We start from the raw sequence: 27,678 nt of genomic DNA on the forward strand, positions 1-27,678 counted from the left end.
ACATTTACAAATAAACTAGCTTTCTTTCGACGTCTCTTAATATCGCTTCTCGTCCGCGTCAATTACATTCCGTAAATTCTCGGCAAACCGTTGCACTCGAAAATGACGACGACGACGTTATCAGCATTCATGCTCGTAGTGGAGTTGAGGTGGGTCATGATGATGAAGATGAGACGGCGGCTTTCGGTGAACCACTGCCATGCTATGTATGAGTTGAAATTTACAACATTTACAAACAACGTTTGGGTGCCTCCCTAGCTCTTGTTTCCTCTATAGCTGTAGTTTCTCTCTGACCTGCTACACCTCCTTCATCTTCTTTACACCTGCCGTTTAATGTCTGTTCTCAATGTGACTCCGGCAACCATCACAGAAGCAGCAGTAACACCGGCAATCGAGTCTCATCCGAGCCGACTACGAACGCAGCGCTGACTTGAACTTGAAACCATTCCCTTATTCAGAGTTGGTGCGAGTCAACGACGCTGCACTGGACGTACTGCTCCTGGCGTCGAGGCCCGTCCCCTGTTTTCCCGGTCCCGCTCACATTCGCTCGTCCGAGTTGGGACTCTCTCTGTCGCGCGAAGGTTCACGCAGGGATCTCTCCGACCGGGAGCTCGAAGGACCGCTCGGGAGCGCGGGGAGCAGGTGGGCGGACGGACGGGCGGTCGGTCGATCTGTTTTTTGAATTCCGTGACGTGCTCGAGCCATCCGTGCTCCGTAGCCGGCACTATTGCACGTGGAGCTTCACTTCGACGGAGGTCCGCGGCCCTCGCAATGACGTTGCACGAATCCATGGATTAGGAACATTCATGGGATTCAATCATTTGAAATACGAGGATTGCCCACGACACTTCTCAAGTGAATTTCTGTAAGTGTCGACCGCGGCGAAGGTGGGCCGGGTCGACGATCCTCTGACCACCGCTTGCGGCCGCAAGAACCGCAAATCCATCCGGTGGTAGTGGTACTGCTGCTGCTTCGGCTGATCTTCTTGAGACGGCGGCGACGGGGAACGCGAGATGCGTCCCGAGGGCCGACGCGGCCACAGCGCGTCGGTTCGAACCGTCCCAATCGGTTCGTGGTGCTGCACCTCACACAGAATAACGCGTCGAATTCTCGTCAAACGACGTTCGTCAACTAAGCACGACGAAATACCATTCTGTACATTATATGGGGGAGGGGGTGTCGGGTGGGCGCCTTCGCGAGATCAGTTTCCAATGCGTGGCTCATCCGACGTCATCTCACTATTCCGACTTGCAGTGTGGCCTTCTGCCTTCGAAGCCTCATGCCATTGCGCCCACCATGGAATTGAGTGCTGCCGATCCAGCGCCCACCATCGAGTTGAGAGCCGAGCCAGCACTCGAGCCCAAGTTGAGGGCGGCGTTCTGCGCTCCGGAGATGCTTGACGAGATGCTCTGACTGATCTGCGAGCTCAGCGATGCCGTCGACGCCATGTGTTGAGTTATCGGACTGGACGAAACGAACGAGTTGCCCATCGACACGGGGAACTGGGCTCCTTGGTGGCCCATGTAATGGTTCATGCCCATGGAAAACTGGCCTGCCGGCGAGAAGCTCGGGAACGACTTGTCACTCAGCGGCTTCAGGCAATCGGGTAGCGATATGACCGAGCCGGGCGACTTCTTCTTCTTGGTTTTCGAACTCAATTTTCGGTTCCGGGTCTGGATACCTTCCTTCTTCATCGTGAGCGGTCTATTCACCTGGAAATCGAGAGAGAACGGGTGCGTTAGGATCCACAGGATTCGGGAGAGTCTCCGACGAATAAAAATATATTTCCCCGAGGAATAAAAATTCCTTTTCGACGGCAGAAGATTTTATGACTGAATATCATGCCGAGGAGAAAAATCAGGGAAGCCGAGCTAATTGTCAATATCGAACCGGGGTGGCGTCGGAGTGTGACGCAGGGGCCTGGACAAATAGTTCGAGAGTAAACATCGTCGAGTTCGAGTGTGTGTAGAAGTGCTGCGACGACCATTATACAGAGTGGTTGAACGAATGAATGAACGAACGAACGAATCGGCACCGCCAGGGCAGAGTCGATGTAAATTAAGCGGAGAATTATTCATGGTGGCCGCTCCGACGGGAGGCTGGGAATTTCACACATAGGCACTCGGTTGGTTCGTTCACTCGCTCACTTGGACGGTCGCTCGATCGCCCGTTTGTTTCGCATAGTTCACTCGGTCGCTAGTTCGGCGACTTCTCGGCGACGATTTCGGCAAGACGGAAAATCGGCATGAAGCCTTCTGTTGACGAGACAGTTTGTCGCTTCCTTCCTCGTTTCTTGGGGGACTCACTGACGTCGAGGTCGATCGACTGGCTGGCTGGCCGGCCGGCTCATGGCCCTAACCAAATGTTTGACTTCGACTTGATCTAATAAAGTCGCGCTGCAGGAGACATTTGTCCCGCTGCGAGGCGACGCGACTGTCTCCGTTCGCTACTTCAGTGTTTCTAATTGGGCCCGCTGCGCTCTCACAGGGTTACCTCATAGTCAGCGGATACCTCGCTCTTTAGTCAGTCATAAGGCGACCAGTGTTCCTCATATGTTTGTTGCAAACGCCGTCGTCGAAGTTTCCCTCAGCGCCTTCTTTCCCCATCCCCGGGCGTGCGCCCTCGGCGGTGGGCTCTTAAAACCCATGGGAATCTCACGGAGGTCACGCCGCTTTCCGACAAGGAGAAGCCCACTCCATCGAATCACGGTCTCCTCGGGGCTCGAGCCGAATCCGAGTCGGGATCCGGGCTCTGAGTTTTAGGATCGCGGAATTTCTCGGACGAGCAATAACTCCATCCTCGTCTCATCCAGAGCCGAGACGGACGGACGGACGGTGGATCGCTGTGATTTCCGAGAGACCGAAAAGTCGTCTACGGTTGACATCCGTCTCTTAATTTACGGCGTTTGGGACGGACGGACGGACGAACGAACGAAGAACCCAAGCTATCGGAAAACGAGGATGACGACGATCGCGACCACGACGAGAACATCATGAACATATGTTTTCGCAACAAGGTATTACCCCTCAGGTTGTAAAGCACTCAGATGACGTCGACGTAAATCACGCTCAGAGCATGCCGTCTTGAAGAACTTGTTGTCGCCCTACAGGGGTTCGGCGCCAGCGACCCAGAACACCTTTTAGTCAACGTTATCCTCGAAATCTTCGCCACAGAAGAATGGCACACGCCAGGGTAACATCTGATTCAGGGCTTGAGCACCAACAGCGGCGGCTCTGGACAACATAATGTCTCATTCAGTTCCACCAGGGACCACGTCACCTTCACGAGTGATCACCGACTGTTGATGCCGGCAACGACGACGATGATGATCGTGATGGAGACAACGATGATGATGGAGTGGACTAATCACACAGGTTTTCGGCCGCAGTGCTCCACTTGTCCGACTAACTGACTGACTGAGAGAGCGGGCGAGCTATGACAGTGGCGGCGGCCGCGGGTTCGGATCGGGGAATACTACGGAGGGAATTCCATGTGACGGCGCGGGGCTCGGGGAGCTAGCAACTGCGAGAATACTGCCCCGAACTCCTTGCCCTGCCACAATTATCTCGTCTGGGCTGCCGACCCGTGGCCGACCCTATTCTCACTCAGTACTTCCGCTTGCGGCCTTGGGCCCGGGAGAAGATCTCCCTCCAACCCAGAGGGCTCGGATCGGCCGGAACTCTTCGTGGATTTCCTAAAGTAAGATAGCTTTTGAATGGAGAGTGCTAGAACTCACGTTGTGCAGCTTGTAGTAGAGTCCGCAAGCGTTGCAAACGGGCTCGCCGTTGTGATTTCGTCGCCATAGAGTTGTAGTCGTGGTCTTGCAGTTGGCACAAGAGGTACCAGCTCGACGAGCTGCCGATTGCTGAAATAATGAAAAAAACTCGTTAGATGGACGATCTTTCCAATCTTTAGCTTCCTAGTTTTGAGCGAGAGGGCTCCCGGAGATCATCTATCCAGGAAGTCTCGACGAAGAGACAATGTTGCTCTCTACGATTCTCTCCCCGAGGTAGCTCGGCCCGCACATCTTCCGGGGACCGAACCCGGGCTCTAAAATTTTAATAACCTCCCGTCCGCCGCGCATCTCCCCCTGTAGTTTCTCGCTTTTTCCCCGCTTGGAATTTATAGACAGGCTCACGCTCATCGAGCCGACACCGTTACCGATCCGGCGCGTGTCCATCTACGACGAGGATTCGATTCGTATTCAACTAGGACAATCCGCGTTTTTCGTAGGATCAAAGAAATGTATGATTCATCGATCGCTGCAGACTCCGCGAATATTGCACGAGAAGGAGAGGGAGGAGGTCGGATTCGCGGGCATCCGTCGAATATTCTTCCTCTCTGTCGGTTTCACATTCATGTAACAACCAAACGCCTATTTGCCGACGCATTCACTGCTCGAATCGAATACCTAGTTCTCGAGCGACTCGGACGCTCATCTGCTGTGGGTCTTCACTCCGGAAGGCGGATGATCACAGACATCTCTCAAATAAATTCAGGATCGTTTAAGTTTATGATCTGACAATTTGTACTCAGCAGACCCGCTCTGCTGCTGAACCCGCGCCTGTATGATTCGAGCAAAGCCCAGCTCACTGAGTACCGCGCGAGCGAACAGGCAAGCGGGCGGGCTGCCTGTCCGCCAGGCAGGCAGCCAACCAACCAGCCGGCCGGCGAAAAGAGTCACAGCGCCCGAGACCAGTAGCAAAAGAGGGGAGAAACGACGGCTACAGCAACTCGCTTTAAATTTATAATGATCCTCTATTCCGGCCGCTTGTAATGTGGTCACGTTGCGCGCTACGTGAGATGAGATGATGAACACGGCTCTTAACAGAATGCATTGTGCATAAACACGAGCACTGCACGAGGCCGTGTCGATCGATAAATATAATCAGCTATAATAAGATGATTGCGTCGGGAAATCGACGTCGAACATCGTGACGGCGTCTGAGAGACGGTGGAAAAACAAGCTCAAATGTACTTACGCTGACCAGTCTTCGCTTGGGCTTGATTAGGGGTCGGTTTTGACCGTTCATCTTGTGGTAGAGACCGCATGCGTTGCATAGATAGTGTCCTGTACCGTCGCGCCGCCATAGCGGGGTTGACGTTGCACCGCAATTCACGCACTCTCTGCCCTCTGCGTTCAAAAAGAAAGGTTAGAATTGTCGTCATCGTCCACAGGTACGCACTGGACGCGCGTCTCCTTGTAACTGAACATTTTCTGATAGGGTAACAAATGAGTGGAACTCGAGAAGGTAGGTAGGTTTCATGCACTGACCCCGAGAGAGAGGGATACGGGGAATAGAGAGTGGGAAGACAACATTGTCAGTCGGGGAGAAGAAACTTTTCTCCTTAGCAAAACATTTGCTCAAACAAAGCCGTCGATTATACCGGTCGTCTCCGACGACAAAAACTCTTTCGAGAGTGTTCCACAGAAGAAGCGAACGAGAGGAAAACAGTGACAGTGAGTCGGGTGAGTGTGAGTCGAGAGATAGAGGAGAGGACCGCTGCTGGAGAACGGCCCGGAAGTTGAACGGATTTCTCAAAGCGTCGATCTCTAGCTTGCGGTGGGCGCTCGTTGCGAAGTGAAGCGTTCGGTGCTCGTACACGCAATGCAGAAAGCTCGGTGATGCTTGCTTGCGAATGGAAAAATATGTCGTCGTTTCCGGAACTCTAGCCGGTCGGTAGATGTACCTAGCGCGTTCTACGAACGAGCGCACAATGAAATCGTTTGTTTCGGTTGCGATCTCGGGTTTCTTGGGTTTTTCCAGCTCTTTGAGAGGAGACGACGAAGAAGAGCTTCAGACATTAATCTGTTCGCTAGTAACAGCGATGTCTTGACAAGCTCCTCCGGCGGGTCTTGTTCGCGCGGGTTCCGGCAGCGAGCGATGATCAACTTCTCATCGCGACATCGGAATACCGCTGGTGGCGACGGCGGCCCGCGAATGTTCCCTTTGCTGTTACTTCTTTCTCAGGACGAATTTTCAAGTAAACATACTGGGTGCCCCCTCAAGTGGTTGGGCGCTCGATTAACAAAAGCCAGGTTTTCTCTTAATTGCGTTCCTCCCCGTATTGTTGTGTCGCCGACGGAGCGGCAGGCAGGCAGGCCGTTCGGCCGCGTTCCGACTCGCGTTGTTTAAGGTTTCGACGGGCCATTCAAGTTTTTTTTTGTTTCTCCTTTTCCGTTTTGTTGTGGTGTCGAAGGCGATGGGCGAGATTCGCATGCCTCGTCTGCCGGCGTATAAATCTATACTTCGCCAGGTCACCGCCGCCGCCGCCGCCGTAAATATGAGAACAACGCATTCAAACTGTAACAGCCGCGGAACACAAAGATTCCGCCAAAAACAAAACCGCCACGACTTTGTGTATCCATCAAGCGTGTATAGAAGAGGAGAAATATAAAGAAAAAAATCATCGAAGCCTCGGTAAATCGGCTACGCCCCTCAACCCACGGAGCCGCGAGTCGCTTTTCGGATTTGCCGGAGACGAATTTCGACTCTCAAAACAAACTAGTGTTTTGTCTCGTAAAAGGCTTCGAATGAGGAATGGTTCGCGGGAAAAGAGAAATATTTTCCTGTCTCGTGTCACTCGACTGAAATATCGTCGATACTGGGAAAGTCGACCACTACGACTACGGTATGGAATGAAACCATATCGAACGAAGGGAATGACCACACGGAACAAAACACAAACAATCGGGTCGGACACCGGTCCGGAAAGAAAAGTTTTCTGGAATCCGGGAGGTTCTCCTCGTACCGGATTCCAGAGGGATAACCGAGACGAGGACCGGGCTCTCTCTACGAGAAAGACAATCGTCCCGATCTCGATTCGATCCTCAATTCGCGTTGTCATGACCTTTGCATGAGGATCTGATTCGTATGGATTCGGTTCGGGAGGATGCGGAGATGACCAAAAGAGAGGACAATCAACGGAAACAAAAACGAGTTTTCCGATGCAGACCGGCATACTCCGTGCCGGTGTGAAGTTTTACCTCCGAACGATGAAACCTCTGATCGTTGTGCCCCCGGACCTGAGGGTCCACCCCAGAAGTAGGAGCCTTGTTCCAGCGGAAAAGACAACACCGCACTTTCGGCCGACACCGGCCCAGTTCCGACGACGCCAACAGGCGGACTGCACAGTCCTGAACTTCCCGGTGTCGAACGCGAATCGGTGGTGCGTCCTGTACGAAAGCGTGCAAGTGAAGAGAAAGCCAGAGTGTTAGTGATAGGTGAGAGGTGAGACAAGTTCAGTAGAATGGCTTACCGGCGCTGGATCGCGTCTTATTCTTGGGTTTCGACGTCGGACTGCCGTATCCCGAAGTGTACTGATGCATCGACTTGACAGAGTTCAACAACGTCTGGTGGTAGCCAGAGTGGTAACTGCTGATCTCGCCGCTGGTCGGGTAGGGCGACGCGTTCTGGTAGTAGGAATGGGCAAAAAACGAACCTTCATTCCGCTGTTTGAACGAGGATGTTTTCACGTCGTCGATGAGACTCGACGACGAAGCGTAGTCGGCGGGAAGTGCCGTTGCCGAGGGGTCGGGCGTCGCGTCTTTCGGTGGTGTCGGTGGAAATGTGAACAGGTGAGGACTAGAATGTGACGACTGCGAAGACGGTGCCGACCCCGCGCTCGGCGGAGAGTGTGGAGGCTTCGATCCGTTCACTGAAGGAAACCACGATGAGCCGTGAGCGTACGACAACGGTTTTCCCGATGGATCCGGTATCCAAGGGACGTGTGTGGGGAAGTGTGGCCGCACCATGTTATTCCGTGCTGCAAAGAAAAAAAAAAGAACAATCGTCAATAAATCACGATTCAAGGAGGATCGCGATCGGATCTATTTCAGGAATCTCGGTGAGCCACTCGACACTCTGCCGTGAGCGCTCGGAATCCGAAGACTGAGCAAGTGGGAGTAGTGAAACTGAAAGTGTGCGGCGGCCGCCGCCCGGAGTCAAAGAGCACCGCTGTTCATTTAGAGAGTTATCGCCCCCCTTATTAATCATCTCTTCTCAAAACGAATATTCACTAATGACTTTGGTTGGTAACGCGCTTGTACATACGCGTTCGGGTGCGTGAGCACGAGGGGAAAACCAAGCGTTTGAGCTTGCTGTAGCGAGTTGGAGCAAACAACAAATGCATGAAAAACCACGGAACCACGTCCAGAAGATGCGATGACCAGCGGTTTTCATTCATCTTCGGTCTTCATTAGCAGAGCGAGAGTTCTCGTGTTTTAATTCTTCGTTCTCGTTCGCTCGAGTTTCAGACTAGCGAGCCCTCTCCCCGGCGGCTCCGGATCTTTCCGAGACTTTCAAGGAAACACTAGGTAGATACGGAAAGTGTCTCTATGAGGTGAATAATTAACCTCGGGAGGACCTTCCGGAATTCGGTCTGCCGACTCGGGCTGAGGTTCCGCGGTTTATGCAGAGTTTTGCTTCATTTTAGCCGCAGCTGGAGCTCTCGCAAGGACGAGGTTGAAAAATTGCTGATCTTATTCGCCGGCTCGCCGTCGAGGAGCAACATCAGAAGGAGGAGACGAGCGAACAGGCGGAATAAACGGATGAAAGATGGAATGGGGAGCTGGAGGCGCGTAAACACCTTGACAAGCGCCCAGACCTGCCGGGAAGGACGGCGAGCGAGCGGGCGGGTGAGTGAGCAAGACAGCCGGTCGAGCCCCCATTATGCCACAGTGATCTGTCATCATTTGCGCCGGACCACCTACAGAGGACGGCGGCAGCTCCGCGGAACGTCAACAGCGAACATTCGATCAACGTTAACATGCGCGTAGCTTTTACTCACACACACATCGTATCATACGAACACTTGCCGACGGAGGGAGCACTCAATCAGTCACAAGCTGACAACGATGAAACAATTCACAAGTCTTATTGAGACATTGCGCGCGTCGGGACGAAAAGTGCGACATCTTTTAGGAACCGTGGGAGGATCGGTTCTCCTGTCTCCGGAGGAAAAACCCAAGTGATCCAGGGATTCTCTCGGCGTACCCTTGAATCCTTCGATGGGTGAATCCGCAGAATATTCTATTCGCTTCTTCCATGGGGTGTCCTCTGCCCGGGGCATGAGGTGTTGCCCTTCAATCATCCCGGTCGACATCCGACCGAAGGCGGCTGCAGGAACGCGCCAGAGAGCTCGGACATGAGCTTCGATCGAACGTGGAGCACCGAGAGGGTGATCAAGCGCTTGGCAATAAAAATAAATAATCAGAGAATATTCTACGGCATTGACCGGCGCCTTGCGCTCTTGCCCTCGTTGCCGCTGCGTCGCTCCTCTCGTGTCTTGGACGCGGCCTTTCTGGTCTCTCCGGAGCAACGAAGACAGAAAAGCAGTTATGCGCTACACTCACTCACTCACTGACTGACTGACTCTGATATAATAACTTCATCTTTTTCGGATGGCAACTGTCCGAAGCTGCTGTTTCGCTGCTGCTGAAGACATTTCGCGTACGTACTGTCGTTGCTGCTGCCGCTGCCGCCACCACCACCACCACGACTGGTTGGTTGGTCGGCTGGTTGACTTGCTGGTGCAGTTCGTTTCAGTCAGTCCATAACAATAATAATAAATAAAACCGAATGTCTCACTCAATGTTAGAGTAATAGCGCGGTAATTGCTCGAGCGAACGCGGCGAGCGGGCAAGCGAGCAACCAAAGTACTCACTCCGACTCCTCAGCATCATCGCAGCCGCCACCGCTGACATTGCCAAGTCGCCGCCGGTGACGTCGTCAAAAACGATAACAAACCGCCCGAGACAATTCCGTAGGGATTCTCCGTTCTTTGCTCAAAATCTCCCGCGTTATCCTCACGATTCTCGAAAGTTCCCGATCCGAGCAAAGTGGGGCATTGGAAGGGGAATTCCCACGACTCGATGGCTTCCTTTACCCGCGGCGACCCAATGTACAGCGAGTCGTCTCCCGTATCACTCTACTGCGTCTCTAGTACGTCGCTTTCTGGGAAACACATATTTCGGACCTCGAATCTCAATTGTAAGTCCAGAGGTGAAAATCACTGGTCCAGACGTATTTATCGAAGCCTCCGAGCTGACCCTTGTCAGGCTCAATCAGCAAGCATGGTTGAGGATCCCTCGATTTATGAGCACTGCGAGAACATCCCGGAGCGCCGATACTGGCGTCAGTGGACGAACAAATCGCTGGTGTAATATTAAAGGCAGCCATGAGCTCCAAACGAAGCTTTCGGACACGAGCCCGCTCAACAACAACAATGTTGTCGGTCATTTTGAGGGGAGCAATCATGCCTAACAAATAGGAGATCGTTGTATTTTGTGTTAAGGTGCTCAAGTTTGATTTTTGTCGGCTGCTCGACTCCAACTGGAGGCGGGAGGCCGGTCCATCCGCTCGTCCGCACGGTCCGTTCGCTGGTGCTGCGTTCGGCCGGCCGCCGGATAGAGACATTGAGTTGAGAGGATATTACATTACAGAAGGCACATTAAGAGCGCCATAAATCCACCTAAATGGCCTAAATGTAGTGAGATGTTTTGCTGTTGTTGAAGTTGCTGAAGCCAACCGAAGGCAACGAGGACGTCGACGACGACAACGACAACAACAGCACCAGCGGGGATGTCGGCGACGATGGCGGCGGCGACCACGGTACTACGTCAAGGGCCTCGAACGCCGTGTCCGAGGAACCCAACACGCCAGACAGATCGTGAACACCCAGAACCAATAAATTCCCGCTGAGGTATTCATTAAATTCGACGCGCCAAAGCACAGAATAGGAGGAACGAAGAGACCTTTCAATCACTTCATCCTGGTCAACACCACCGACGCCAACGCCGGCTCTAGCATAGGCATATCTCGAGGACACGGGAAGCAGCTCCTATCAGGAGTTCTTATGAGCGATTAAATCATTAGCGGCGTTTTTCCGCTGGATTAGAGGAGGGAACCTGCGTGAAGAGTCAAGGCGAAACCGTGGGAAGACGATTCTGAAATGAGCGAACAAATCCGAGGAAACCACGCTGCGGCAATCTGAGTCCAATGGACATCTCACAGACGAACTTCAATTCCAGCTTTCTAGAGAACGAGCCGATTCGAAAAATTTCCTTCTCGGTGTTTTCCCACATTTCCTCTCGCTCCTCCGGGGACGAATCTGAACGAATCGATGCTGCATTGCTCATCATTTCCCAGAGAACAGCTTTTCCAGATTCGAGGACGGTTCTTCTTCCCCGGGAAGTCACAGTCATTCAACGAAGAATTGATGGTCCTTGTCGAATTTGTTCTGCCTTCCAGCCTGATTCAGTCTACTCGGAGACCATGCCGAGCTCGTATCCAATGCTTCGTGCCTAATATTGTCATGCCCGTTCGCTTGGAACTTATCGCCTGAGCCAATATGCACCATTATTGTTTCGGACGTACACTATATCGAGTCTCGGATATGTCTCTTCTCTTTCTGAGTCGATCTCGGACTACACGCCCCCGATAGAATGGACGTCCCATTGGAGACTTCTGTCGATCTATGCGTGCTTATGAGCATACGCTCCGTTGTGCAGGCTGCCGGCTTTTCGGAGCTCGTCTACTTCGTTCCCCAAGTGGTGAGCGTTGAATGGTACGTGCCCATGCCATGTATGCATGTACACACTATCAACAAGCTCTTGCTGTGCCCGTGGTGCTGCTGCCGCCGCCGCCGCCGTGGCCGACGTCAAGTGACGCCGGTAAGCCGGAGAAGCGAGGTAATATATCTTACATAGCAGCAGAAGAGGAACATAAAAGTAATGGCTTAATTCTCCCTTGACTGACTGACTGGCTTGCTGTCTAGCTAGCTTGCCTGCCGCCTGTTCGCCGTGCTCTCGCTACGGAAGGTAGGATAGAGGCAACCCAAAAATACAAAATATTACAAAAATGCCCGAGATGCGAAGGACACTCAAGAAAGCATCGTTCCACCAGGAGCAATTCCGACGGTGGAAGACGCCGTCCCAAAACGGCAAATGGAGAGAAACCGTGGAAAACCCGGCCAACAACCGACCAATCGAGCCATCGCTCGACATACAAATGGAAAGGTGGTCATTGTTTCGGATCGTTCCCTTCCTAATCGGCCGCGTTATCGGAACGCTATCGTCGTTCAGAACCGTCACCCGAGGCTTCGGAAACAGTCTCCCCCACTCATGGTCGACGATCCGAGCCCCGAATCTCACGCCGAGACGAATTCGTCCGAAAACGCTCGGCAGCAAATTTGCTAACAGCACCATCGGTGGCTCCAGTTCCAGAGTCGACGTCAGTCGCCGATTTCGGGTGTGGAGAGACGTATCGAAAGCATTGGATGCGGCGGCCATTGCGCTGGTCCCATCGCATCTCATCATTTTCGACTATCCGGTCGCCCGACCGACCGGCCGGCCGTCCGTCCGGCTGTTCAGTTAGCTTGAAGAAGGTCGATCCGTCCGTCGTATGTCGTGATAGCCGCGGCCCCACGACAACTTCATAAAACGGTATAAAATATATTACCTCAGTGGCCGAATGGCGTCTCTCTGCATCCTATACATTGATTCGCTCGTCTTCCCTTTATATTCTCGGCTTTTATGCTTTCATCAAATTTCGCACCGGAGCACCCCGCCGGACCCGGTGGAAGAGCCCCAGCGCTTCGAGGTCGAGCCTCGCTCGATGATGTGGAAGTCCGCAGTATCTGGACCGGATTCGGCCGTGGATCAAGCCACTTGACCTTGTGGATCGGCGTCCCCAAAGTCTCACCTGTTCCGAATCCGTCCACATGAACACCGACGAGTGAGTGGCCGCCTCCTCGTACGACGGGCATTGTGGGGAGCGAGCCGGCGGATCTGGTGGATCGGAAATCGATATCCGAGAGTGCGCCAGATAGCTGAGGGTGTAATTAGTGTTTTGACGCTGGAGCACACTCTCAGGACACCCTTCCCTGGAGCCATTCCTCCGTCGCTTCACCCGACCGTTCAACCGCGCGTTCGTTCATTCGTTCATTTTTTCAAGCAGCGCTCAGCCCTGGCGGAGGGACAGCTGCGGGGAACTCGGATGCTGAACTCCAGGTGATTCTTTATTTTGAAATAGGAGAAAAAAAGAAACAAAAATTCCATTCAAATTCGGCTCTCGTCGCCATGCGGGCTAGCCGGTACAGAGAAATAGCGTCGGAAACTGCGGGAAACAGGAAGCTTCGGAAATCTCCCGGGCGCATGGTTCTCGGCTTTGCATTGCTTTTCATGGAGCGAGCCGCCCCAGCTTACGCGCTATGTAAACAATGTGTAACACGGATATTACAGGATAAGTCGACGTTCCAACGAATGTCAAACACAAAGAAACATATATATTTTTTTTTCCGGTGAGCGAGCCACTGCGGACGAGCGACGGCGGCCGCAGTAAACACGACAACGTCGAATTTTCACCTCAGCTCCAATCCGGACACGCAAACAAGCGATTTATCGACTCGACGCGAGGCTTACCACCGTCATGGCTGTCAACACCAAAAGCTCGGAAACCACCTCCGGCTTGCCTCGTTTTCGACAACTCGAGAACACGATTCGAGGGTATCACGTTCCATTTCGAAGTGAGACTTCCACGCAATTTCAGGACTTCCCCAGGGGATCTTCGTCCTCAGTCGCCATAGCGGTTTCCCAACCAGGCTTGGGAATCGCGTCGCTCTCCCTCAGGTCACGGACTGGCGTTCGCTCGAGTGAAAGGAAAATTGTTGAAAGGTATCCACACGTTGAATATCCCTGGTCCGAGTGTGTATACGTGGCTACGTTGATGATACATGACGTACGACGCCGACGCCAACGACGATGAGCCAGGCCACCCAACGTCTAGAGCGAGGGGCGTCGTGGTGGTTCTCTCGTAATAACATCTTTTAAAATCATATTTTCTGCCTGGTTGGGTCCAGAGGCCATTAATAGCTAGCTGACTGGCTGACTTCAGAGCGAACTACTCCGATGAAAATGCTGAAGATCGGCTCCTAAACATGATGGGCGCTCGACGCTGCCTCTCTTGGCCGCTCACTCGCATTTTCGCTTCTTCGTTCGTTCGTTCGTCAGTAACTAGCAGCAATTTGTCATACGTGGGGCACCCAAGGCCGGAACCGGTGGCGTGGGGATGTTACCTGCTCCCGGCGCGGCAATGCCTGTCCGTCTGACCGTCACTTCGTTTAACAGAAAAATCAACAGAATGAACGCCAAATTGAAAGATACCCGCATCGTTTCTTCTCCAGAGCTAGAGTGTCTATCTGTCTGTTTGAGCTTGTCTTCATCATCGGATCACCGGATCGAGTGAGTCGTAATCGTAACTTCATCACCCTCTCCCGTATCGCCTCCCTCAGCCTTCCATCTCGCATGCGATTCTGAATGAGATTATACGCCCCGTCAACGAAAAGAGGCTCGAATGAAGACTCCCGTGGAAATGTGGAGTGATATTCAATAATTCCCCGAGAGAGGCATATCAATGAGCCGCACCGGACATTTTCCCGCAATGAATGATTCAATTCTATCACCCACGTTCTGACGACGTATTCCCTCGCTCTCCTGCGGAATTGAGACATCGGCGATCCAGTCCGATCGGATCGCCTAATTGAGGCTTTCGGGAAGACGTTTGAGGGCGCTTCGGGCGGCGAACGAGCGCCATAACCATAAAGAGCTTCCAGTGGACCCGACTTCGCATCTCTAATAATTAGGACTTTCGACGAATTCCGACTTATTTTATCGCCCTATTGGTTCCGAGTGGTCAGTGTCCGAGAGGAGACTCACGCACGCTCACACACACGACGAGAGCAGCTGGAGCGGCAGTCAGAGCAGCACCTCGAATTCTGCTGCTGCTCGCTTTGCAGCCGCACACGACGGCTAACTAGATTAGGCGATTAGATGGATCTTTCCAGTCCCGGACTGGCGCACGCTCAACATAACGCCACATCAAATTCTCTCGCAAGTGTCTGATGAGAAAAAGAACGGAATAACGGAATCTCATTCTTCCTTCCGTGGACTTGACTGACTCCGTCAGTCAGTCTGCCTGTCTGTTCGTCCCTCTGTCCGTATCCTGCACGCCGGCCTGTTCTCTTCGAGCCGGCCTCGACTTTGTCAAAACCAATTAGTTTGAAGTCGAACAAAAAACAGTTGCTCCGACTCCGGAGCGGTCGTGTCACCAATCTCGACAGAAACTGACATCATCCAGACGTTTGCGGCCCTATTTTTTGAGTGAGCGGAACGGGACCCCGCGCCACCGAGACAGCGCGACCGAATGAACGAGCTGCAAGTGGTCTATTACTTATAGTGAATTTGCGAATCACATTCACTCGGAGCGCACGAGCGCTTTTGGCCGACTCGCGGTGGAGCCTTTTCCTCCCAGAAAAATCGCCCCGGAGGCATCGGAGCTCCCCCACAGCGAGAAGAGATCTCCCAAGTGCAAGAACTCGCAAGTCGCGAGTGACTAGGATCGGGGAATGTACGATTTCTGGAAGGAGCGTTCCGTCACAAAACTCGAAAGTGAGCGCATCCGTTAGAAAAAAAACGACAGAAGCTCCCGGGCCGTAAAAGCTTCATGGACTTATCATCCGGAGATAAGCACGACAGGAGAAGCGCGACATGTCATCGATTCCGCTTCGAGGAGAATTCAGACCTTCTCAGAGACTGGCGGCTTAACACGCGACCGATGTAATCTGAGCCTGCATTCCGGAATATTCGAACGAGCAGTTCATACAGTAGAGAGTAACCGAATTCGTTCGATTCCCGAATATTCATGATGAATTGATTGATATCTAAAGGGAATCTCGGAGTGAAGTTTCCCCCATGGTCGCAGACGCGGCGGGAATCGCTTCTCTGAGAACTCGTCGCACAGGAACCGCGACGAGCCAACGGAAATGCATTCGAAACTTGTCCGCTCGGGATTCAAAGCGGCTTTTTGGGTAATTGCCGTAGAGTGAGCCAGAGATAAGATAGCACTTTATGTGTACTCGGTTCCCCCCTCCGTATTCCTTGCTCCTACCCACCCTGAGCGCCACTGCGATGGCCTGAATTGCACTGTCCGCTCGGGTGCTCGCCGCACGCTCATAATGTCCGGTCAAACGGATCTGAAAGTACCCGGGACCGTAAAGCTCTTGCGTCGAATCTCCGAATCTCTAGCATTGGATCTCGAAATGGAGAACGGACGAATTCTGTCCGGAGAAAGCGTGGGAAATCCCTCGACCTGGATGATGTCATTGCGATCGATAGCACCGTACGGGGCATCCGATCGGCTCAACTCGTTGACAGCAACAGCAGTAGTTTCTCGTCTCACGAAGGGATCGAGACGGAGCGGCAGACGCACGGACAGACGGACGAACGATGAAGGCAGAAATCGGCATTGTTGGGAGATCGGCTGCCGTCGCCGCAAGCCTGTTGAACGGCGGAGGTAACCGAAGGAACGGACGATGTCGACGACGCTGAGGATGATGTTCGTGAAGGCCTGGGTGGCCCCTTGTTAAGTCGGCCGGCCGGCTAGCTGCTCTGTCGGTTGCTCGGTCGGTTTGTCCGCCGGCGTTTGTCCGACAGTGTATTATAAGCGGTGAAGAAGAGCCAGCCAGCAATCTTTCATAATTTCATATTTTGCCGGGCAAAACTTGCGATTAATCATCAAGCTGGCGTCGACGCTGAAGCGCCCAGCGCTCCTTCCCTCAGTGGACGTTGAAGACGATCTGTCCGTCCGTTTGTCCGGCCGAGGCAAGTCCTGTCGGTCGGCCGCCCGGCGGGCCAGTTAGCCTACCATCTCTTTGAGCGAGAGCCACCAGAGACGATCTTCGTGTGTGATCCAGAAGCTGATCGACAACATGACCACTTAACACTTGGAGCTATCTATCGCTGTTATGTTGGTGTCGCTGTTCTGTTTTGGGCGCGCACCCCAGCGAGAGCTGCCCCGGCCGAGGCAGGACCACGGTAAGCCGTCTCGAAGGTCTAACGAGGTCCCGCTGGAGGCCTCACCCGAGAATATCGCCCAGAGCGGTTTTCGGTAGAGTCCGGGGATACTCGTTCTCGAGTGCGAAGCCTTCCAAAAGTGGAGGCGGCTCGATAGCAAATTTATTTAGAGAGCGTGAACAGACATGATCGAAATTCGGCTGATTTGTTTTTGGTGAGCACCAGGCGGGCACGCTCGCAGTCACGCAAGCAAGCAAGCGAGCGAGCAGGTTGTATCAACGAAGGGTTGATGCTTAAACTCAGCTATGGGGTGGCAATGGGCGCTTCCCTCAGCCGCGAATCTTGGCGGCCGCGAATCTGCTCCTCCTGGATCCGATGTTTCATAATCGAGTTATCTCATCGAGGAGCTCACTCGTTGTTCCTTTCGTTCGGTGCCCATCTGCAAGCTTCTGTTCTGCATTTGACTCTAGCCCGAGCGGGCGGGCGGACGGACTGACGGACCAGCGAGCGAGCCAGCCAGCGAAGGCTTTCCCATCGCCAGCCCGTCAGTCAATTGAGCAGCCACCACCGGCCGCCGTCGATGAGCAGCAGCAGCGACGAATGCGGAGTTCAGCAACTGGTGATGTGGCGATAGCTACTTTTTGCCGAGTTTGCGGCTCGTCTGGACTCGGTTTGGTCACTTTTAGTTGGGCTTGTTGCGAGCACCCAAGACACCGCGGGCCCACAGGGCTCATGAGCCAGGCCCGATGTGGGATGCGGTATTTTTTCCTCTAAATGTCCCTGATAGGTCGCTCCGGGTACCCCGGATTTTCCCGACGGAATTCGGCCGATTTCGAAACCAGTGCGATCGCTCGACTCGCTCCGGTCCATGACCTTGTCGAATTATGACGTTGCTCCGCACTGTCGCTCCAGGGATCTCTGACGCGTCGCGAAGAGATCTGAGAGATCAGATCCGCTGTGGCGCGAATTATTCAGATCGGACTCAGCGAGCGACTTGAAGAAAACAAGAGCGAGGAAAAGAGATCTATTAGCTCGTCGCTGGCTGGCTGGCTCGATCGACTGATGGCAGACTCGCTCGAGTCTGGATTCGTTCTAGATTGCCTGCTTGCCCGACTTAGACTCTGCGGTCGGCATTAGCATCAGACGGGGACGAGAAAACAATAGCCGCCTCAGCGACTGACTGCCCGCCCGACCGATCCACCCACAACGAGACAGACTGGCGTCAGACGCATACTATGGAAATCCAAACGATTTTCCGCTCTCCGTCAAGTTCGTTCGCGTACACTCGCTCGATCTGTTTGTTGGAGCTCGGGCGCGTCAACACTCCGACCGCGTCTGAGATCTCCGATAGAAGAAGCGTGTCGCGCTCTGCGAATATTTGTTTTCAGAGACTGCGATCGTTCGCGGTCGTTGTGATCCCACACGGACATGTCGGCCTTGCATAAGGAGAGCTGCTCGATTCGAATGAATTCATGTATAAGTGACCGAATGAAAAGACTACGATCTCTCAATTAATTCAGGTTGATCTTCTCTGAGCGTTAAGTTGACTTTGAATTCCGTCGTGACCTCAAAGGGGACACCGAACGCCGACCGCTCGCGTTCTGCAGGAGCCTCTGTGCTTCTCAACATAATACCGGCGGTTATTCTACGCCTGGCTAACTTTTAACACGGCATGCTCCTGGACCAACCAAAGCAAAATGAAGCTCGCCTGGCTGCTTCCCGGCCTGCCTGCCTGCCTGCCTGCCGGCCGGTCAACCAGCCAGCCTGCTTGTCTACGCCTCCCGAATTCTCAATGTTTGCTCATGAAATTTCCATCCGGCGCATTTATTTCTAACGCGCACTCCTGGAACTGGATTCTCCCGAGGGGAACTTCGGGGAATTCGGCATGCCCCTGATGTGGCGATTTTTTTTTCACGTATCGACTTCAACCGAGCTCGTAAGAAACTTTCTCCAACTTACAGTGGGCGGCGTTGCGGTATCCTTGCTGAATGGCTGCTCGAGCCGCTCCTGTGGTGTAGTATGATGCGGCATTACCCTCGATCGAGTGGAAGAAAACATCCATGTCCTCGTTGGGTTCGTAGGCCCCGCTCACTCCCTGTCCCCCCACATTCGCCACTGCCCAGTTCTGTTGGAGCTGGCCAGCTGATTCGCTTTGATGACTCGGGGATGAGCCTTCCATCGTCATTCCTGCCGAGGAGTTCAAGACTCCTTCACGAAGCGTGCTCACCTCTTACGACTTCTAGAAAAAAAAAAAAAATTAAATTCCCGAACTCTCCTGAGCGAGCGCTGCGTTTTCATACCAAGCGTGTGGACCCGTGGGTGGATCGAGTGTATGATTCGAAGTTCTCAGCACCGAATGTTTATGGATTTGTTAGTCTGGTGATCGCTGTACGCAATAAAATCAGTGATCAGCTGATAATCACGGTTACGATCACCTGTTACGCGTGTCTAACTGCTTCTCGCCGCTCTGAGCCGAAGAGAGACGATTGTGTCCGAAGGGGGCACCGAGTTATAAGATCTTCTGTCTTTCGGCTGCTGCTTCCCCGAGATTGTTTCGTCAAAAGCTTGAGCATACGAGCGGAGTCCGGAATCGCACCGGGACGACGGGAAGAAAGAATAAAACACCGAACGGACCGAAGGTGTTGAGAGGATATTTTACGGGCGTCACCGGACAGCGCGACAGATAATTTCTCCAAACGCTCGCTTATCTCGTTCGGTCGACAGTTGGTCGGGCCGCGATGCTTTCGACGGTACAGGCAAGCCACGGTGGCATATGTGTCCTACGACGTCGAACTCGGCTCAGCAATAGAATAGAAGAGCACTGCTGCTGCTGTAAAGTCATGAGATTTACGATTTCAACGAAGTCGCAATCGACGAACTTGGAAGACGCCAATGACGACAACGCTACACGATGACTTGCTCCGAGCGACGTCAACGGCTCGCGGAGAAGAACCGCGTATCCAGACAGAGATACACAGAAATGAGGCACGCGAATAGATAAACTCACACTCTCTCAAAACCATCTAAAGTTCTCATCGCCGTGATCGGGGCAATATCGTTGAGCGTGGACCCTGTGTTGCGGACAGCAGCACCGTCGTCCACAACAGCCGACCGCAAGAGCAGAGAGGCTGGAAAGCCCGTCGTCTACGTGCAGCAGCCGTGACAAGTAGAACCCAGTGGGCAGGCACGCACGCACACGCGCACGCATCCACTTCTGAGAGCGTGAGTGGGTGAGTGAGGAAGGGGGAACAAGACGGCGGAGGAGGGGAGCACGAGAGGACGATCAGGTGCATTGCGCAATTGAGCCGGGTCACGCATGCCTGGTGCACAACGTGGCACGCTCGTCGACGACCGACCGTCTTGGTCGGTCATTCTGCTGACGACGTTCTTGATGAGACGCCGCTCAGGTGATCAGATCATTGTCAGACAAAATCATTGTCCACCGGGTGAATGCTTCTGCTGTGGCAAGTGAATCTGTCATTCTAGCGATATTCTCCTCGACGTGTCCTTCCACCGCCACCACGAGTTCGGGGACAGCGACCCAGCCCGGCAGATCAAACGCTCGGGCAGACTCTCCCTCCTGTTCGAGGTGCTGCGTTTGGTTATTCCTTGTCTGTGTCGCCGTCATTAGTCATTCAAGCCTCGCATCATACGAATAATAATTGGACGACGGCATTTCACGCGAAAACGAGACAGCGACTTCCAAACGTCGTCGTCATCTTTGTCGTTCCGTTGGGCGGGGTTCGCGTCCAAACTTCTAAAACTCTCAGACGACCGTTCCGGCCGCAGCCGCCGCCACCGTCGCCTCGTCGACTCCGGCAGGGCAGGAGTTGAACAGAAACGACGACGACGTAAGAATTATAAGCGGCAGTGGCGGCAACCGTGAGCGTACACGAAGCGAACTTGTTTGCGTCAACTGCGACGACTCCGACGAATTTTTCATTCCGCCGCCGCGAGTTTCCACTCCGGTTCGTTCATTCATTCGGTCAGTCAGTCTTCCTTCCGTTCATTAAGTGCCTTTCCATTTACGGACCATGTTTGTTCAACATTATTCTTATTTATTTTTTTGAACGTTTTTTTCTTCTCTAAACGAATCTCAGACACAAATCGCGGTCCCCGTCCGCGCTAGCGGCGACGCTGAGCCCAAGGACTGACCAGCGAGTCGCTGGCTTGTCTTAATGGGAGATCTCGGAGGAAAATGAGAAGAGGTTGTCTTGAACACGATGACGCCGGCCACAGCAGTGTTGCCGGGAGCAGGACGTTTGTATTATGACTCCATTTTCAATTGCATTCTCGTTTGTTTGATGTAATCACAAACATTCGTACATTAGTTGTGAGCTTTGAAAAAAATTGCATTCCCCACAGAATGATCTCACGGAATTGGTGCTCGAGCGACCGTACCGCGGCTCCTCGCTGCGCCGGACTCTGTATGAGAGATATGATCTCGACGTGCGACACCGTTCCGACAAGTCGGCTCGTCTCTTCTCTCGTTTTGAGCCTGGCGATTTTCTCGCTGCCGATCTCATACTCCGTGCTTCCAATCTCGTGAGAAGACAATCTCGAACGAAAGAGTCCTCATGAGGGCGTCGGAGAAATATCCCGCGAAATTCCCAATTCCGACAGGAGACTGCATGGCAGTATATCTGGACATCGGAGAATGCAGGTGGAACGACACCGATACCAAGTCTTATTGCGCGGCGCAGCTAATTCTCTCCGAGCGTCCTCATTTCTCTCACTCGTTGTGGGATATTTCTCGCTCATCTCGCTCATTGGAATCTCCCAGGAACCAGATATGAGAACTTCTTCCCTGCATGCGCTCAGCCACTCCGTTTCAAAATGCCTGAATCCCAGAGCTTTGAGAGCTCACTCCCTTTTTGAGCTGAATCTGCTCACAGAGAGTCCACCGCCGATATGAAAGCGCCTGTTCCCCGGAGCAAGCTCGAGGGCAGGAGCAGGAACCGTCTCAGTGAGGACAGCGACGCACGTCAAGGAGGCGGTGCCGACACCATGAACATAATGCAGAGAGAGATGACCGACTGGATTTTCGTGGTTCCCCATGATGGTACGGATGGGCCGACCGAGGTTGACGTCTGCAGCGCAGCGCCGAGAAATTACGGAACTCGGGTCTCGTCTCCGGATGGAGATGTTCGCACCATACGCGGGGAGGGAAAACTCCGGCCCTCGAATCGGACTCGAGACTCTGACCTCGAATCGTAATTCAGTCAAGTGGCCGACCCAAGGCGTCGAGAGGTTGCGGTCTGTCCAAGCCGGTCGAGGGTGTCGCTGGGCAATCCGATAGGGTGCTGGCGACGGAAGAATTCGCGCCCGGATTGGTGTCGTCTCGCTGATTATCATCAACAAATAAACAAATATCGTTTAGTCTCGGCATCGCACATGTTCAAGCAAACGTCTGTATTGTACGCTTAGCCTCTCTCGTTCAGATCCTATGACGCTGGTCTATTGTAGGGGCTAATGGGTTAGCGCCCTTGTTTGTTCGTAAAGAGTGCTCTGTCTGAAGACTGCTTTCCTTTATGTCCGCCTGTTTGTCTACTCTCGCTAGCTGGCCCGTCTGCCTGCCTGCCTGCCTGCCCGAGCGACCGCCAGCAGCCCGACCGAGCAATGAACGAGAGAATCGAGAGCATGCGGTTCTCGGATTTCAAAAGACGACCGTGCTCGCGACCTTCCGACGCCAGTGTGTGCTGACTCCCAGATGTACATGTAGGAAAGCAGATCACTGGAGAGTTGAATTGATAGATCTATGGACAGGCTGGGATTGATTGATAGACGATCGGAAGCCCCTCGTCGAATCTAAGTGTCTCTGTCGCCGCCGCCTCCGAAACAAAGCATCGCTCTGTACTTCAAAAGACATCACGGGAAACCTTCTGAAGGAGACGAAAACATTCGCGGGCAACGGGGGATTCATTGGCGACAGAGGATTGCCGACGTGGTCCCAATCGATGACTGCTGGGCGGAAGTCAAGTCAAGAGGCAGACTTCACCGCACTGGATTTGCGTTAGAGAAAAGTGAAACGTGTTCGACCGCATGACTTCGCGAGGTTCGAGGGGGTTGATAGTGAGTTCACGCGGACGTGGGACTGACGTCGCGGATCTCGACGAGCAATGCACGTTGAGGTTCTTCTCGTCCGGGAGACTCACGATGAGCGAGGTCGTGACGCTACCGTTTCGTATGGATGTCATCAATCGCGCGTTCGAAAGCGATTGAATACTCGGTCGCTATGTAAGTGACACATAGCTCGGAGGTAGGAGGCTGCTCTCGGACAAGACAGGACCCAGTATGTCGAGCTCAAGCTCGCTCGCCCTTTGATCGCTCTCTCATCTCTTTCCCTGACATCTAAATTTATACGCACGCCAAAGCGAATCGGCTTCAAGTGCGTCTTTAGTGAATTCGTACGGAACAGGGCCGAGGATACGTCCCGCACGTTATGTTGAGTGTTGAGTGGCACGGCATGAAATTTCGGCTTTCCAGACTGGATAATCTACTCGAAAAAAGAGGACGAGAATCCGAGACATTGATTCTCCACGAATTGAGACTTCTGAGGCGAACAAAACTGAGCGAGCAGAAAATGAGTTTCTCGAACGTCAACTCGAGCCGCTCCACAAAGATCAGAGCTGCCCTCGCGGTTGCAATACCGCAACAATGTCCCGGGCCCTCAGAGTGAGATTGGGATTGCGCCCGCGGATGGAGCGACAGATAGGATCCTTATCTAGGAATGATAAGAGATTACCTAGATGCTTACCGCTATTATTTCGCAGCGATTCTGCCGCTTCGTTGACGCCGCTAGTTCGACGGCGGATTAACTGAGCAATCCTGAGAGATCGAGCACATAAAACATAATATCCATCAACTTCACACGAGTACCGAGTGGCCGGAGTTTCCGAACGCGAACAATAACAACAATCGGCGACTAACAATAAGCTACGAGTACTGGCGATGACGGCGGCGTCAGCAGAAGTCACAGAAGTAGACGAAGTCGGCGACGTCAATCGTAGTCACTTTGCAAGTATCGGTCGCACAGCGGTCACAGAAATCGCGGATTTGGTGGTACTTTAGCCCCGAGTACTCTCACTGTTTCATACGGGGTTTGTTGCTTGTAGCTGGCTCAAGAATCTAGCGTGCCTTATCTGTGAGGCGCGCTCACAAAACTGCTACCATTGTGTTCAGTCGGGCTCATGCTTGAGGGCGGAGTTGGGCGGGCGTTCGCTCAGAGAGGGACTTGGGAGGCGCATGCGCCGGAGGCGGGACCTGAAGCTCGACCCAACCAACAAGCACTACGCTGCAACTCCTGCTGCTACTGCTGCCATGGCAGCCGGTGCTGCCACGGCTCAGACTGTCGTGCTGGTGGCGGCTCTACCAGCGCCAAGCATCGCCCTGGTCGGCTGCACAAGAGCATCGAAAGCTGCTCAGCCGACGGCTGCAGCCGGACTGTCACTAGTGCTCACAGCGGCGGCAGCAAGTAGCACTTCCAGTAGAATTTCTTTTCGAGGAATCTTCGCTTTACGATCAAAGTATCTCAGAACGATCGGGATCGGGAAGGTTAACCGCTAGAGCGAACAGCCTGAGCTCGCGTTCCGCACTAAATGGACTTGACACCGGATCGCGAGAAATTTCGGACACCTCAAATATACTTTTTGAGCTAACCCATATTCCACGAGAATGTCCCGAATTCTCCAGGTGGGTTCGGTGTTATGGGATCGATGCGAATATCTCTCAGCAGAGAAGCGAAATTTCTCAGCTAACCCATGCCATCGGCCACAGTACCTCAACGTTCTCCTTAATTCAGACGCGAGGTTTTGAGCCGACGAAACGATATGCGAAAAGAAGTTCATTCGAATTAGGTTGCCTCTCTCTGACTGACTTTCGGGGAACCGATCGAAAGAGCTCTGGAGAAAGTCCCGGGTAATGCGGAGAGGCGTTTTATGCGGGAGGGCGCTTCATCGAGGTTGGAGGAGAATATTGGCGAGCGAACCGATCGATCGCTCACGAGGGTTTCGATGATGAGCAGCACGTTGTTTCCGGCGCCCGACTGACTCGTTCGGTCTGTCATTTTCCAAATGTAACTGGCGTTCTCCGGTTTGCGACGCAGAGGGTTGCGTCAGAGATCTGGTTGAGTGTGAATTTCGAGAGCTTGAAATGAAGATGGTGATGATCGTCGTCATCACCATCGTCATGGTGGTGATGATGAGGGGGCGTCGAAGCAGGGTGCCTGTCGGAGTCATTCTCGCCGGAGACTCGGAGCATTCACGCTCCGTTACTCTGTATCGGTTTCTCATTAGCCTCTACGAGGGAACGACGACGATGACAACGCCGAGGCCGAACGAGAGGCTGCCCGGAGCCAGGCTGTCCAAATGAGTGGGTGTTGGTGGTGGCGCATGATTTCAGAGGATCAAGGGGTGGATGGGCCTTGCCTCGTTGCCTGCGAAACAAACGGCTCTCGAAGCACCCCTTGGAAGCCGGAGAGGACCGCTCATCGATTTTCAATTCATTTCCCTCTTATTAAGCGCGAATGCGCTAATCAAATCCTCGAACTGAGTTCCGAGGATATTTTTCGCGTCGAGTAGAGCGCCTTACTCCTTCTTATCTCACCCCGAACGACATTTCTGACCTTACTTGACCTATGCCTCACCTCGAAACGTCACGGAATTCCCGCAAAAACGCTGGATCGAAGATGTGATCCGGAACGAGCTGAATTACGAACTCCCCGAGGATTCCAGGAGCAAATAGATAGTGCCGCTTTCGATTACGGTTGGCAGAAGAGCATACCGGGTTTAACACTACGCATCGAGATTTACTACGCAGTCTGTGATGCACGAAGTTTTTTCGCACTCCTGCGGCTGTAGACGCGGATCGCCGAGGCGGAGCCCGATAGCTTATCTGAAAACGGGATGTTCTTCGGGGCTTTCATTTCTCCGAGGAGAAACTTTAAGGACAGCTGACCGCAACAGGGAGACGAATCCACAAGAGCACTCGGGATCCGCTCCTGCTCGAGAGATCTGGAGAAACGCAATGGAGTTCCCGAACTTTTCTCGCGGCCTGTTCCTCGAAAAAAGCGGCGGTCGGCGAGTCCAAGTTCTAAGCGCAGTATCTTTCAAAGACTCGCCGATAAACCCACGCTTGACGTACCCACGTACGACAATATTCGATGAATAATTGAGACTCTCGCTAGTGACCTCCATCTGGAAGGACTCGCTTTCCGGAATGCTCCTCGACGATACGAAAGTCGCGCGGAACGCATAGAATGTCGATCAGATACTTCAAGAGAGGAAGTCGCAATGAACGACCGAAGTTGTGGATGTGGCGCCCCCTTGTGAGGCTCCGGTGAACCTCGTGAAGTGCTTCTTAGCGGGTGACGAGCTTTCTGAGGAAAACCACCGGTTTCGCCTGCGATTTCAAGAACCCTCGAAGCTTAATGTTCACACCAGAGCTTGACTGTCAAACCTCTGCTTACATCAGGAGCCAACTGGCAATATTTTCTAGCTTCGGAGACAAAGGGGTTCGATATCCAAGCGGAACAGTTTCTTCGGGATGTGGAAAAAGCCAGGAATGAAATCGTAGAGACTGAGGACTGAATATGAGGTCCCGGAGTCACGGGGAAGACTCGGATGCTTTGTTAATATCAGTCCATCTAATCGAAGACGAGGCACGGATGTTCGTACAATAATAATCGTCCGTCGCAGAGTTTCGTTCGAGATCTGATTGAGTTATTGGATGGGCCGATACCGCATCGTTCAATGCTTCTTCGTATTTATCGATGGCTGTGATCAGCCGAGCTTCTGTTCATGATTTCGCTCGCTGCCGTGAACAGTAGATGTTGACTGTTGTCCCTCTTGTTTTTCCGTTAAGGGACAGAACAAAACGGTGCCTATCAACATCCAGGCTCGTCCAATCATTAGAAGGTCGTTGGATCCCGAGGCAAGCTGATCTATCTAGACTTCTCACCGATCCGCTCAACCTCATACAACCAATCGAGGAAAACTCGAATCCTAAGTATATGTAGGTATTTAGCATAGGCTGCCCTCAACACGGCGTGCCATGCTATCATAGTAGGTATCTCAGCTGTGATCGGAATTGAGCGCCAGCTAAAAATAATCGTGTGGCCACGATAAGAAGTACGGAAAATGTTGGAAACGGTAGCTCTAGGTTTTACGCATACGCGAACGCTCCACCTACTCGCGTGGTTTCTCTTCCACTACATAGGCCGAAGCTTTGGTTCGACAGCCTTTCCGCAGCTCGCGATCCTATCTGGGTCGACGATGCAGACTTGGACGCTTTAATGAATTTCCGCCTGGCACAATAATTGTGATCCGCGTCCTATTCGAAATTTCCAGCGCTGAGTCGGTGTCAAACGAATGTCCTCTTTCCCGAATACACCGAGAATCACGATGGACGGCCTCTGCTGCCCCATTCATCAGGAGCTTAGAGATTCAAACATCATCTATCCATCATCTACGTATCGATTCATGAATTGTCAGACCCGCGATATTCCGAAGGAGGACGCCGCTGACGCCCGCTGGGATAAGAACAAAAACTGAAATTGGAACTACTAGGCAATTAGGCAGAAAACTTGCCGGTCGTGTCTCCTAGCGGTTTGTGGGACTCGCGAATATGCTTCATGCTTCCGAGTTCAACGGGGTAGTTGTATCAAACTCGGAGGATCGCACAACGAACACCGTCAGAAATCCTGAGCCTGAATCCACGTGAAGAGACCGACACCGTTTCGGCCATCGGAGAGCCGCATTCTTTTCCCCGGATGGAGCGCCAATGAGGGCGATCCGAGCACGAGTCGAGCAACTGAGCTCGACCCGACG

General features: G+C 53.1%; 1 protein-coding gene across 1 annotated transcript; it reads right to left on the reverse strand.

The window, feature by feature from the left end:
• Nucleotides 1–1,277: 1,277 nt before the first annotated feature.
• LOC100908632 (transcription factor GATA-3) lies at nt 1,278–23,847 on the reverse strand. The gene is made up of 8 exons (XM_029110524.1): nt 23,610–23,847; nt 18,812–19,091; nt 14,077–14,079; nt 7,444–7,767; nt 6,989–7,177; nt 4,983–5,134; nt 3,737–3,865; nt 1,278–1,712 (listed from the first exon to the last, which is right to left on the reverse strand). Exons 2-8 carry the CDS (start codon nt 19,035–19,037, stop codon nt 1,278–1,280), a joined length of 1,458 nt encoding a protein of 485 aa, XP_028966357.1. The 5' UTR covers nt 19,038–19,091; nt 23,610–23,847.
• Nucleotides 23,848–27,678: the final 3,831 nt, after the last annotated feature.

Source organism: Galendromus occidentalis, unplaced genomic scaffold (genome assembly GCF_000255335.2).
Source record: "Galendromus occidentalis unplaced genomic scaffold, Mocc_1.1 scf7180000076694, whole genome shotgun sequence".
NCBI lineage: Eukaryota > Metazoa > Arthropoda > Arachnida > Mesostigmata > Phytoseiidae > Galendromus > Galendromus occidentalis.